Genomic DNA, 15,037 nt, shown 5'->3' with positions numbered 1-15,037 from the left:
TGCTCAATTAAGCAGCGGAAAGTGTCCTCCTGCGCCACCACAATAAAACACGCCATCAAATTCACAGCGGCGCGCAATGACAGGAAGACAGCAATTGCCTTACCTTGACGGCAAACTGAACTCGAGCAGCCGAGGCACTTTTGCGTCACAAGATGCCACCTGCGGAATGAAACGCATGTTAGAAGGCACTAAATCTTTAAAAACTGATGAATGAGTGTATGTGCATACACGTGACAGCCTGTGCAGCGTGCGAACGAATCGACGCCACGAGGGGAGGAGCGCGCGCATAATGAACATAATTAATTCATAACTCATATATGCATGCACTATATTAAACAACGAGTACCAGCCCGCAGAAGAGGCGCCTTATTATGCTAGAGATTTTGCTTCGAATTTAAAAATCATCGACACTGAATGAAGGTAAAGTTATAGGTATCGGACAACGTGCGGTGCACGGTAAGGACGCATGTATGGCTGGGGTGGATAATTTTATGACTGGGAACAACGTAGTTTAACTTCACAGCTGGCCAATAAGGGTGGGACAGTATAAGGCAGAGTTATGTCCTAAAGCCTTGCAAACCGCTATTACCTTCATACCTGCGGCATATACGTATATCTGCCTTTTATCACAGATACGCACATCTTCTCTTTTCGATGTACTGTGTATATAGAGCCCTTTTCCTCATTCTGCATGTCCCTTGTTGTGCCATCTCCTCTCCGTCCTTCGAGTATACTTTTCCATTCAGTTGATTCTTCGACCCATCCTCCAATTTCCTGTCTGTAGGACATTGTTCAGGCGGAAGCCCTAAGCGGGCTGTTCACTGAGCGGTATGGAAAAGGCCGGTACCCTTTCTATCTTCCTTTTATTTTTTTCGAAAAAGAAAGACACAACGCAATATCTGCGGCCGGATTATCGAGCTCTGCTTTTCTGGAACCGAAGGCTTGCTAGCGAAAATGACAAATAAAAACTAATACTTCTGCCGAGGCAAACAAATCGGCGAGATTATAAAACAAGAAGTCAGAGCACGCGTCAAATTGCACCGCGCGCTAAATCACATTCCTAAAGAGACCGCAGACACGATCGATACGCAGGGATAGCCTCGTCATTTGTTAAAACTGACTGCACCACCGTCCGTCCGTCCGTTCGTGTGGTGCACTCGATTGGCTGAGCCCGAGTTGCTCGAGGAGACACCTTCTAATTCAGCGACCTCGGAATTAAAAAGAGCTCCGCTGTGTCAGGGAGGATGTGCGGAGGCGTTCACAATGCGGCAGGGTCGGTCGGTCGTTCGGTGGGGATCTGGGTCCCACCGTGGAGCTCGTTAAAATTGTTCCACGGGGTCCAATCAGTCAGCATCCCCTCCCCGAATTTCACGATGATCCAACGACGCAGCAACGCTATAGCGACCTGCGATGTGGAGGAGGCTATAGCGGCCCGCTCCAGACAATACGGCCCTCTTCTTTGCAGGCACGCCGACCCCGAATATAAGACCGGCAAGGAAGAAGAAGGTCTTTTAATAACGCGACTGCGGGGGTCTCTCCAATAGTGAAGCAGCCTGTCTCCACGGCATTCGTACAATGAAGCGGCAGCCCCCGGAGGAGCGGTATGTGCGTATGTGAGTTGCCAGTCAGTTCGAATGAAAACTATATGGCGACACTATATATACGGGCGCGACAACACCCGCGGACCGACCACCCGCCGACTTGATTGAAATCTGCGCGGCCACCCACTCGCCCTCTTTCATTTCGTTAAAATGTCCCCCGATTCATTGACAGGCTGCGGTTCAAACCAGGATTAAAATTAAAAAAAAAAGAAAGAAAACAGGCGAGGGAGGGCGGCCGGAAAGGCTGCCTATACAAAACTTCTGTTTCTTGATGAATTCGAAGGGAAAACGAAAAGGCGAAACATACATGCATGTGAGTGTATGCGTTTGTGCACAGTACTGCTTTATTTTCCACGTGGAACGGTTTCTTATATGCATGTATTTCCCCCTAACCTAGATTGATAGCTGCAGCAGAGAGCCCTCTTTCTTTTTTTCTTCTTTGATTCTTCTTCGCTGCCTGAAGGATTTTCGGATATTTCGGGCAAGAAGAAAGAAGAAAGAAGGAAAGATTAGTTTCACGCGTGAAGTCGGGAGGACGGGTGGTCGCCCGGTGGCCAGGGGGGTGCAGTGACAGTGATTGAAAACGTATTCGGGCAATCTAGATCCAATACTTTCACCCGGCCCCTTCAGGCAGCGTCGCAACGAAGTGCACCAGAAAATGAAAAGAAAAAAAAAAGGACCGTGGAGACGCGAAAAACTATTAATAAGGAAGAAGACGAAACAGCTGGAAGAACGCAGCCGTGAAACTTTCTGGGCTGTCTTGGTTGTGCCAACTGTGACAGCAAACCGAAGCCCATTCCGTCCCGGTCTCTATGCCGTCCGCCTTGTACACACGGCCGGTTGCACTGAAACGCGGAGACGAAATGGAAAACAGGAAAGCGCCTACTCGTATACACTGCAGCCAACGTAGGGCACTGAGGCGCGATTCAAAAGGACAAAAAAGGATACAGGGGAGACAGGAACGGAATTCCACAGGAGCGTTTAGGCGAGTAGCCCCACGGAACTCGAGTCGTGCCTGGGCACCGAGGGATTCCGGTTCCACTCGACCCCTCTCTGCCAGCCGCACCGCGTTTAAAGTGCCTTCGATCTCGCAAGCGCGCCTGTCTATATATGGACTTCGCTGCGATTGGTTTACGCGTTTCTGGAAACAAAATCCCATCCGTCTTGAGCAGGAGGGAGAGGTGGGCGGGAAAGGAGAGACGCGTCGTTTGACTCATTGCCAAGAACGGATCCTCCTGCATTCGCTTGCTTTTTCCTGCTCCTTATAGTTGCGTGTTCCGTCACATGAGCTCGGAATGCACGCTACATGCTCCGTGGAGTGCTTCCGTTGTGTCATTTATAGCACTGGGCGGAAACAGAGCACACTGGTGGCTCTTAAAACGGTATTAATACATAGTGCAGCCGGCATAGACCTCCTGAGTTCCGAGTTTTAAAGGCAGGGTAGTAATCAACAGACGCCTAGAAAGCGCTTTTCAGCACAGTTTTTGCGACACCCCCTCCGCAGCGCAGGCGGCTAATGTCACCCGTAGACGGAGAAGACTGTGCATGTGCGTGTTAACACGCACAGCTGGCGGTCGGCAGAAGCCATAAGAATGTGATTGAACATTGTATTGACACAGGCATTGCAACAATGGTTCGACTAAGCAATTATGTTTACAGAGACGTGAAGGAAGTTCAGAACGCGTTTCGAAAGAGATCTTTTCTGGCGACTAACGCGAAATGTCGATTTGATGTGCATCACAACCTCCGTGAATAACAACGTTAGGCTGACGGGTGATGGAAACAAAACGGCTGCTTGGGAAAAATTGGAGCGATACAAACGCCTCGGAAACAATGTCCTCCATGATATTGCTCAGCCTTCTAAATCAAAATTCAAATTAAAGTGCAAAAAAAGTCGCCAACACTGAGCCCTCCAATAAACCGGCAATAAATCAGGCAGGGAGCAATCAAGAACCAGCAAAAGAGACGGGCCGAACAGTGGGGACAATGAAGCAACACGTGACGAATCGCGCGCCTACAAGCGCAGGCAGTCGAAGCAGGGGCTCCGCACACGCAACACGGTGCGGAATTCCCTGGTGTCCCCACGCTGCAGGAGGCACGGACAGCGGCTCGGCTGGAGACAGGCAGAGGAGGCTTCGGGGTTTTCGGGCGTCTAGGCGCGGCGAGGGAGGTGCGGGGTGGTCGAATAAATATTCAAATAACCTGGCGGATGAGACGGCTCAACCTGCCCAGCAACTCGGAACGCTGCTTGCGCCGCACAGAGCAACGCCGACATGGAGAGAGAGCAAGCGAAGCGCCCGGCTGCCCCGTCATCCTCACGCTTCGCGAAGCCGCTGAAGCGAGCGCGCCCCGCGAAGCTCGCCGCTAATGCCGCGCGCCTGACGTCATGCCTCGCGGCCTACCCAATGATGGAAGGCCGGTGCCGAGCGTGATTTATGGCCCTGCGCCCCCCCCCCCCCTCCCCCCTCCCGCTATCCCTGCCTCTCTCCGTTCTTCTTCGCCTCTCACCGGCGCACGTAGCGGCTACTCCTGACAGACCGCGCAGCGCGCGGTTGTGTGAGTCGCGCAACAAGGGGAGCCCAGGCATCTGCTGCTTCTACTTCTGCCGCGAGCACGGGGACGTAATCCCCTGTGCCGCGAAGAGGGGGCTTCTGCAAACCCTGCTGCATGTGGCGTCTGTTGCGCGCAAACACTTTCTGAGAGGCATCGGGCCGAAGCGTCACAGGCGCTTCGCTCCCGCGCAGTATGTACCAAATACCTCGCTCTTCGCCCGCTCTGCGGTGGACGCGTGGACCATACACACAGACATATATATACATATATACTACACGGGCTTTCTCCCGTTTCTCCGCTAAGACCGCATCTGCAGTGTTTCCCAGCGCCAGGAGACCGCTGGTCACTTATCATCTGGACGTGTCGAAGCCCCGTTCCTTCGTCCGCTGCTGTGGTATAGGCACAGAGTGGGCCGTGGTATATATATATGGGCACGTCTATACAGAGACAAACAGGGCCTGTGGCGGCGGCGTATATCCCGATGATATACGGCCCCGACGCATAAGCAATGCCTCCTCGGAACACTGCAGGTGCGGCCTATGTTCGGAGAAACTAGAATTGCAACCGTGTGTGTGTGTAGGAGGCAAGAGAGGCGCTGTCGTTTCGCCGGGGCGCGTTGTTAAGAAATCGCGCGTGTCTGTATTCCCGAGACTTTTAATATCCAGCGGAAACTCGAGAGAGAAAGTTCCGGCGCTCGTTTTTCTTGATGTTTCATTTCGCACTTGGGGGCGCGACGCGTCTGCGGGCGTCGCGATATGAACGCCGGCGTTCGCGCCAGTTTTCTTCCATCCATTTTGTTCTCCCTGGCGTCAGCGACAGTATTTTCAATACGATCCGACCTCTACGAGGCAGTGGCGTGGTTCCCTCTCGTTGTTTACTCCGGACTCGAACAAAAACAGCGCCTATCCCGCTATTTATGATTACTTTTCTTACACCGGTTGCTCTTTCTCTTTGCTTCCCAATCGGTCCCTTCCCGCCTCCCTCATCCCCCCAGCCCACCCCCGCAACCCCAACCTGCAGCGGCGACGGCGGGAGCTATGGGAATAAACCGAAGAGGAATAACGGCACATAGACCGCGCACTGCAGGTTCCATTTCAGCGCCATACGTCTCTGACGAATACTAATATCGAACCATGAGTGGAGAACTCGCTGTGTTTCCCGGCCGCCGCCGCCGCGGGCTCTCTGGTTCGTGTGTATAGCTTGTTCCGGCTCCCCTCTTCCCCACAGTACACTTCTCCCCCATACGTAGACGGTGCACAACGTCTTGCTTTTGCAGGCAGCGGCGACAGCAGCAGCAGCGCTGTCCGCAAGAAAGAAGCACCATGCGGCAGCCCCGGCGAGCTTGTGCGTGCCTGCGTCGATGTTCTCATATATCTTCCTTCGGGGCGTATATATCTCTGGGGCTCCCTTTTTCCTTTCCTTGTTATCAGCGCGAGCGCGAGCTCGCTCGTGGCGACACGTGCTATATACACACATAAGCAGCACAGACCTCTGTGTGCGTGCGTGTGTGTGTGCCACTGCACTGTAGAAGCAGCCTTCGATCTCCTTCCTCTCCCGGCCCGTGTTCTCACTTCTCCCCTCAGTTCTTCCCGTCTGGTGAACGCCCTCCCAGGCCCCAGTAATACCTTTATTAATTTCAGCCCAGTGCAACGGCAACGAGACATTTCTCATTAGCCGACGCCATCCGTCATTGGCGAGGAAATAAGATGCGTCTGGGTCGGGAAGGGAGGGCGAAGGGATGGAGGGGGAGGGGGAAGACACCCGCCGGCGCGCCTGCAGTCACTGCCAAGCGCTCGGGACTGGTCCAGCTATAGCTCCCCCAGCGAACACCATGCAGCAGCGGCAGTGCCGGGCGAAAAAAAAAAAAAAAAAACAGTGCTCTTGTTTTGGGGGCGCTCCTTCTTATATATACACAGCCATTCATCCCCATTTACCGGGCTTATTATTTGCGCCGGCACATTAAGGTTGCAGATGTCCTCGCTGTCACCAGGCGGTGGCGTTTTCTTTCGCGGCCGTCGCAGCATGCGCGGCCTGTATTATACGCGCATTGCTATTCTGCCGGCGGAGAAGGAGAAACATGCAGTGGCGGCGAGCTGAGGGACAGAGACGTAACGCAACCGTTCATAACACAGATAACGTCCCCCCCTATCCTACTCCTGTGCATGAAAGCAGGGACAAAACGGCCTTGTCTCCTGTCTTTCATCTTTTCCATTTCATATATGTATATGGCCTGCAAATGCAACTGTCGTGGCATAAAACCTAAGTGGGCCGCCAGACACGCGTAATGAATACATCGATAAGTGCGCGCATGGAATTGCGAATGGTTCGCGAGCGTCGGCATGAGGAAGGAACGTGGACGGGACAGAGACTTATATGTACAGCAATCGATTGTCGCGTACCGTGTGTTCTTTGCACGCTGGCGTGCCCGTGAGAGAAAGCATTTGCACGTGCTGGATGAGTCAGCTCTCTGCGATAGCAAGCTTGGAACGTGATTCTTCGGTACTGGAAGACAATACACTCCGATGAAGGGTAGATATAGCACCGCACGAGAAAAAAAAAATCTTCACGACAGAGTTCAAAGAGGAAGGATTGAGCGGCGGTTTCGAGATGAATATTTGCTTGCTTTTAAAAAATTTGGTGGAAACATTTCGTGAATCAAGTTCTGATGTATTGGTTTCACAAAATAAAATGATGATGATGATGATAAAAAATGAACTACTCGAAAACGAGCAGCAAGAAGCTCTTTTCAAAAAGATAAGGGGAAGAGTTGCATGGTAAAAAAAAAAGCAACAACAAAAGCCGCCGCGGTGGCTCAGCGGTTATGGTGCTCGGCTGCTGACCCAAAAGACGCGGGTTCGATCCCGGCCGCGGCGGCTAGAATTTCTTTGGAGGAGAAATTCTAGAGGCCCGTGTACTGTGCGATGTCAGTGCACGTTAAAGAACCCCAGGTGGTCGAAATTTCCGGAGCCCTTCACTACGGCGTCTCTCATAGCCTCAGTCGCTTTGGGACGTTAAACCCCATAAACCAAACCAAACCAAAAGGAGGGACGGAGAGAGCGCACGCAGATCTTGTTGTGGTGGTTTTATTTTCACTGGCTCGCGCACGTGGAATATTCTATCGTCGCCATGGTATATACGGACGTTCTTACTGAAAACAAGCTCAAATTTACGCAGAACGTGACACGCCGGCGTCAGTCCGGAATGTATAGAAACAGACCCGAGTCCGCACTCAAAGATTTATAACACAGGCAGAACCACAAATGGAAAACGGGACGGAACAATCCCGAGGAGATCGCGCGGTTCCCTGAGGCAGCAAACACGGCGGGAACGTGCAGGACGGAAGCGTCCGCGGCAACTCAGCCCCGAGTCCGGCTCACAGCGGTGCAGCATCTAATCTCGGAGCCCAGAATTGGATTCAGATTGGAACTGTACTAAGAAATGCATGAAGGTTGCCCACGCAAGAAGGGTGAGTTGCGTGCTAGTAGAGTTGCCGCGGAGAGACGAAGAAGAATGAAAGAACAAAATGTTTAGAGCCTCGCAAACAGGAATTTTTCCAGAGCGCGTCAGTCGTGCAAGCTAGGTGCGCGCCTATAGTTAGCGGCGACCTGCTATTTGATTTCCTGTGCACGACCCACGCAGAGAAAGTATTTATTTATTTATTTTTGCGCCAGCGAGATGAGGAAGATGGCAGTACGCAGTGTCCGTACTTTTAAAGCGTGGGAACGCGCTTGCCTGAACGTTAAAGTATGCAAAACTTTTCTGACTGCATTTTTTGCACGATAACTGACATCGCCTCACCATAAGGTGATATACCCTGTCGGTGTGTGTCCGTGTGAGCTCAAACGGGACTGCGCTGTTGTGAGAGTGAGTGGGCCCGAGATATCGTGTGAGTGGATGCGAATGCAACTGGAGTTGAAGCATTGTGAGTGGAATCAAGCCCCCTAAGCCTGAGCGAAGTGAGTCGTGAGTCGTACCCAGACCCACAGAGTCTCACATGTACGACTCACATGCATACCCGGACCCTGTGGGTCTGGGTACATGTGAGTAATACTGGGACTGAGTCGCAATGATTGTGAGTGGCCGTGAGCTCCCCTGAGTGTGAGTCGAAGCGAGTGTGAGCAAGGCTGTGAAACTGCAATGGAACCCCCGTGGATGCGAGTGGAAATGTGTTCGATGGGTGTGAGCAGCTGTAAGTGCGAGTGCAGTTGAGTACCTACAGGTGCGAATAAAGCTGAGTTCCCGTAAATGCGAGTGAAATATACTGACGCACTATACTATTACCTGGGTGTGAGTGGATGTGTGTGTGTGAGTGAATGGACAGCGGAACAAGATATCCGTAAGCGGGCTTGAGCGAGCCACGCCTCATGGTGCTGAGGTATCTAGAACACGTGCGGATGTACAGTCTTTGTCAAAAGTAACCAGGCTGCATGGTTTGCTTCTAGCTCGTGTAGTGGAGTCCTTACAGCTTGAAATGGTCGTTAAAGGTATGGGGGTCTTCTTACCTTCCAACACGTTTTGACCTTTAGGAAAGCCACAAGGGCTCCACTATTCAAGCTAGAAGCAAACCATGCAGCCTGGTTACTTTTGACAAAGACGGTACGTTGGGAGTGTAGTTATACCTTGGCATAGCGAAGGAGATGGTAAGGTGACAGCATGACACCGTGAGATTAACTGCTCATTCTATACTTTTGACTGCGCCATTTTAACAAGGAACTCTGATAGAAGTACACTATAATTGCACCCGGATAACAAATAAATGCGACTGCGCCAACCAGTGTGACTTGGTGCAATTTTGGCACTTTGGCAGAGGAACAGCGAAATATCCGTTCGTCCATGTGTGCGTGTTTTTATGAGCGCATGTATAATCACGGAGAAGTATAAAAACAAACGACAAAAGAAAAATCGCGTTTCGCTCTTAGGAGAAGGGAAACCTCGACACTGGCGCTGGAGTTGGCCTTGAATCATAAATACCACGCCATGGCCGGTTTCTCACTTTTCACAAGCTGCAGTACTACATTTGCATTCCAGCAGAACTTATGAGGTTAATTTTGCACCGCATTAAGTGGCTCTTCTCATCGCTCTCTCACTTGAAGTTGCAATGCTGATTTCGTTTTATCAGATCTGCGGTTTCCAGCGTTAATGAAGCATCTTCACACGCGCGGACGACACAGATGGCGCCACGTGACAACCACAAGCCATGCGACCTCCTTCCGCATCGGCCGTTTGCGAGCAGAGTTAAACGGCCTCGAGCAAAAGAGTGTTTAGGTTCAAAGCGCGCACGTTGCCAAGAGCGCATACCACGGTACACTGCGGTATGCGCAGGCTGGCTTTCTTCTTCGCCGCTTGCGAGCAAATCTTTTTATAGCAGCCGAGGAGGGGTCGGTGGCCCGGGTAAGAGTGCAGCGGCATCGCTCTTGTTGAGCTTCAAGCGATGAGTAACGCGGCTCGGGCTCGTTGACAATGACAAGGCGCCCAATCTTCGCTTCTGCGTGAAAAACGATCCCCCCAAGGCCCAAACGAGTGACAGAGCATTGTGTTATCTCGCCGCATCAGCGTCTTCTGGGAACTCCTTAACTTAGAGCCGGAGCTTCTCACGCAGACGGGGACCGTTCACCTTTGAGGACTTCAGCCTCCGGCTTGGAGCTCTCTTCGTAACACTTCCCTTTTGCACCCCCCCCCCCCCCCCCCTGCAACACTGTATTTCAGGTGCACGTGCATGCAGTTTTGGAGTGTTGTTCTTGTGTTCTTGCGGCACTAACTAGCTTTGTGTCGTAAATAAAAAGACGGGTTAGTACCGGGGTCATCTGTGGGATCATTGCCGATATCAAAAACCATAGCTACTCTGAGTATTCCACATGTATTTGGTTTCAAGCTAAGAGCGTTTCGTGTTAATGAAGGTGGTCGGAAATGGCTCGACAAACTATGAAAGACAGCGCATGCTTAGGTACACTAATGCATACCATCACCTGAAGGCATGATATCCCGGTCTAGTATATAGTTCCCGATGTATTGATCTCCTGTATGGAATAGAAATAAACGACCTCGATAAACTAGGTTAACATCAAATACGCAAAAAAAAACAAACTTTTTTGTTTACCGTCAAGGCAATAGCGAACACTGTCTCCTTGACTGATACACGCCGACCTCGCATGCAGATGCCCACATAACTCATGCTGTTGTTAAACCTCTGTAACGGTATCCTCCATCTGAGGCAGATTTGGAAAATCAGCATGTTCTGTTCAACTAACTGGTCCAACAAACTGAAATGGCTGCTAACAAAAAACGTTTTAACCTATTAAAGCAATGAACCCCCAAGCGATAATTTCCTGCCTTGGCCCTCAATCATAGCTATATATTAAACCGTTTTCTTGAAAACGGTTTAATATATAGCTCGTTTTCGTTTTCTTGAAATTAAACCGTGTACCTGGTGAAAAGAAAATTAAGGAAGCGACCTGGATATAAGACACGACATCAGAGGTGTGGCCAATGCTCCCTATCATTTATTTTCAAGCTCCAAGACAACATGTTTGCGTCGCTTAATACCATCATTTGTTGTGTTGATTATCCAGTCAGGAACGTCAGAAAGAGTCAGTGTCCACCCATTCACTTAAGACGTGAAACTTTTCTTCCAAGGTCATCTACCAGGGGGACAAGAATGCTCCAACAAGTGTAGTCTGCGGACATATCCATCTGTTCTCGTTGTAATTTTCTTGCACATATCAGCCTAATTGACCAAGTTCTGATATGTCCTAACATCTTTTGCAGTTTACATCAATGAATAGGAGCGCACACCAGGCAGTATCGCCACTGCCAACGAATTTACCGTTTCTTTTTATTTTTTTTCTTATAATGTTTCCACAGCTCCCAGAGTGCCTAGACAAGCTTAATTACTATAGCGTCCGCTGTCATCGTCGCCTCAAGTAATGCTGCGGATGTTCTGCGGACGCAAGCCTTTTCTTAATTTGTTTTGTTTATTTTCTGTTTCCGATTCTTCATTTGCTTCGCTCTTCCCAGCGTATACGCACCAGGCCATATTTCCATATTTACGGCGCTGCCGACAGCGTCGCGGTTCGCGCGCGCGTTTATTACGCATATATTACGGCATGTTCTGCAGACGCAGGTGATGCTTAACTGCGGGTGGGCTTGACGTAGGCACAGGGACAAGTAAAAAGGAAAAAAAATGAACATGGGACAAAAGGAAAACTGGTTAGCAAAGAGTGATGAAAAACCTTGTATACTGAACCAAGAAACAAAGACAAAAGAAAACGATTTTTATGAATAAACGAGCGTGAAAATTAGAGAGGAGAGAGTGCGATGGAAGCAACGACGGCCTGCATGCGAGGTTGCTCGAACGCGCCGCGGTAAAGATATCCCAGGGAACGAAAAAGCAGCGATCCGATGGCGCGCGACGGTGCTAAAGAAGAGGAATTGGCGAATAAATAAACAATAAATAAACACAAACGTTGGCGCGCGGCTCCTTAGCCTAATTAAGATTAATTTAGGACGCCAGAAACCCCCTGCTGCTGACGTCGCTGCAGCCCTGCTCTTGCGGCAGCCTCCGCGTATAGCGCAACCCAGTGAGCCGGACGCCACATTACTTTTGTGCTTGCGAGCAAGCTTCGTTTTCGCCTCATGAGTGGACTTATACTATTAACATTTATTTTTTGTCTAGTTCTTTCCTTCTCTTAGGGCGTCTGCCTCGACCTTTCCACAAGAGAATCGAAGGGGCCGCATATAACCAGAATTTTTTTTTCGTCCTTCACTTAGGCGTTCTTTCTTTCTTTTTTTTTTCATTGTCTGCCCTTGGGCCACGTCATCGGTTCGTTTTCTTATTGCTTCTTTCTCTTTCGCGCCCGCATATAATCATGCCGGACGCAGAAGCCGACACTGCCCCGACGGGAGGCCAATGCTACCACGTGCACCGTCTGTCCGGTTTCTGTGCTTTTACTTGCCGCCTACGACGGCGCTGGTCGAGGCAGGGGAGGTGGCGAACGCGATACCCCGAGGAAAGGGGGGGGGGGGGGGGGTAATTAGGAGCTAGTAGACAGCGAAAAAATGAATAACCGGCGGAACAGGCGCAAGGTGAGACGTTCAGAATGCGTATTATGCAGGCTAACATGCACATTACCACAATAGTGCCTAGATCTATTACGTAAGCGTGCCTAGGCACGGAGCTGACTGCATGGGACTCCGCCACGGTCAGTCCTCGGTAAGGCATAGGGGGTGAAGAACTCGAGACTTTGCCTGAGGCGTGCGTTCAGATTCTGAGCGACAGAGGGCGCTCGAACCACGCGCGACAGGCTAGACCAATCGCGGACGGGCGTCTCGTCAGAGAGCATAAAGAGGAAAAGCGATGGGTGGAGTAATAGAGCGTTTAGGATCTGCACTGATTGCACGACACTTGGGCTTGCGACAGCAGTCAAAACCTATGCGCACGTTTCGCTTGGTGATAAACGTGTAAAATACAGCAAATAAAACATACCGAACGAAAAGCTGCCCTAGGTTTCGATTTAGTCTGGAAAATCCCACGCCCCGCCCTTTGTTCGTCCCACATCAACAGCTACGTGAAGATTGAAGCGCTTGATTTCCTCCCAAGAAGCTCTTCAGGTACCGTTCGGTTTTCCTTTTATTCACGGCAACCTCTACATACGGGAATTTCACATTTTGCTCATATATTTTTGATTTCTGCATCCTCTGGCGGCGCTTCGAACACAATAGGCCAGGCCGTCTTATGCGGCCTCACTTTGTCCAATCACTGCCGCGGTCATTCGAAGGCGTTGCCTTGCGAGCGCTAAACAAAGCAGTATCGCGTTTATCTTCCGTGATTTGAATGACAAAGTGCAATCAGGGCAAGCAGAAGCTTGGAAGATCGCCAGCATAACAACACAAAATTCCTTTGGAGGTACGTTGAGGCGGCATGCTCGCGGCGAGGAGCCGTCTCGGACTAGTGAGAACAAGGCCGCCTTGTGAAAGCATAATTTATGCAGCCATGAATAGCTGAGGCTTCGCGCGATGAAGTGCTTCGTGCTTTTCGCCAAAACAATAGTACATATGTTATACGTAGAAAATAGTTTTATCGGCACGCTTCTGTTAATTTGCCAAATACAAAAGCTTCCTTCAGAGAAATCGGCCGCTGTTGTCCCGATTCTTGCTCGTAAAATGCGCAAGATTTTCTTGCCTACAGGGCCACTGCGGTTGCTTTTATTTATTTGTGTACAAGAAGCTCAACTGTAGTATCTGCCTAGTCCAAGGAACACACCAGTGGGCAAATGCATCAGGCAGTCTTTCGGGAAGAGGGTCCCAACTTTACGGGTTCGACGGGAGCTAAGCTCAAACTGCGCATGCGCCTCCAAACTATACCGCTTCTCAAATACGCACGGCCGGTGTTCCTGCCCACACCTGTGTTTAACGACCAAATGAAGAAGGATCCTTTGAATCGTCTGCCTCCCCGCGCGGCGGAACCAAACTAACTCAGTGGTAACAACACATATAAACTAAAGGAAAAGCGATTTGACCGTGAAGACTTCGTTGGGATTTATGAGCGCAGAAGCAGGAGAAAAACGTTGAATCTGGGAAGTCCTAAGAACCGATTAATTATAAGCGCATAAGCAGCTAGCAGACACCGGTTGCATTAGGGAAGTCCTAGGAACCGATTAATAATTTTTTTTTTCGCGCAGTGATTACGAAGAAATATCCTTAGCCCAGAATGCATTTAGGTGGCCCGTATTCATTCAGCTACCTCGAAATCTTACTCGGGTATGCTTTGAAGGCTGAAGAAGGTGCACCACAAGATACACGGACAACCCCTCCCAAAACGATTGCGAAATATAACTCGAGACGCACGCCGAGAAGTAGATATCAAGAGCTACGAAAAAATGTATACCAAAACAAGTGTTCCCCAACTCATTCATAAGTACACGTGCAATAGGCCGCGGGGTTATTAACCCGAGCCACGCTGGATTTCTATAAACTCGCCTATACTGCACGGCTTCGCCCTCGAATGTCCAAAAACAATAGGTACAATTTAGAAGCTATAAAAAGCCACGAAATTTGCGGCCGTCTGATTCGAATGCGTTTTGAGACTTTATGAACGGAAATAACTATGGGAATAACAATAGGGTTGAGTGCCTTAGGCAGTTACTATCTGAGATCATGGACGAGAGTTTACCAGCATCCCTCAGGAGAATATTACATAATAGCTGTAACTTAGTGGTACTCACTTACTGGGCATAAACGTGGAGGCTAACAAAAACGGTTGAACCTAAATTAAAGAACGTAGCCAGCAATGGAAAGCAAATTGAGACGTGCAAAGCTAGCAGTCAGGAAGAGAGTAGGGTGAACCAGGGAAGAAACGCGAGTTAATGATATCCTAGTCAAAATCAAGAAGAAATTGACGCGGGCAGGACATGTATACGTAATGCGAAGGCAGAACAGAAGGTCGTTGAGGGTAACGGAGTGGATTCCAAGAGAAGGCAAGCGTAGCAGGGGGAGGCAGAAAATCAAGTGAACGGATGAAATTAGGAAGCCTGCTGGGGTGGTTGCAGATGGCACATGATCGGGTTAATTGGAGTGGCATCGGAGAGGCCTTTAGCCCGCGGTGGGCATAGGCTGATGATGATAGTGTTAATGAACGGATAAAACCAAATGGCATTTTTCTTCGTCACACAAGAAGATTAAATAAGACCAGAATAGTTGCCCCAATTCAATGTTTTTATTTTCTGCAAGAAAATATTACGGGAAGATTTTGACACTTTTATTTTTGCGATTCTCAGTTGTACCGGACAACACGCGCGCACACGCACGCACGCACGCACGCACGCACGCGCACGCACACACAAACACAAACACACACGCACACGCACGCACGCGCACGCACACACAAA

At 50.1% G+C, this 15,037-nt stretch overlaps 1 protein-coding gene across 1 annotated transcript in view; it reads right to left on the bottom strand.

Annotated features, from left to right (window-relative positions):
* LOC149339621 (uncharacterized) overlaps nucleotides 1-15,037 on the bottom strand; it is a 180,913-nt gene that overhangs the window by 139,882 nt on the left and 25,994 nt on the right. Inside the window, exon 4 of the mRNA XM_089550957.1 lies at nucleotides 104-159. Within this exon, the coding sequence (XP_089407083.1) occupies nucleotides 104-159 (56 nt within the window). The remainder of the gene's footprint in view (nucleotides 1-103; nucleotides 160-15,037) is intronic.

The sequence above is a fragment of the Amblyomma mixtum genome, chromosome 6, assembly GCF_055824585.1.
Source record: "Amblyomma mixtum isolate Tamu chromosome 6, ASM5582458v1, whole genome shotgun sequence".
Taxonomy (NCBI): Eukaryota; Metazoa; Arthropoda; class Arachnida; order Ixodida; family Ixodidae; genus Amblyomma; species Amblyomma mixtum.
The sequence above is the reverse complement of the archived record's forward strand: the minus strand, read 5'-3'. Positions and strand labels throughout refer to the sequence as shown.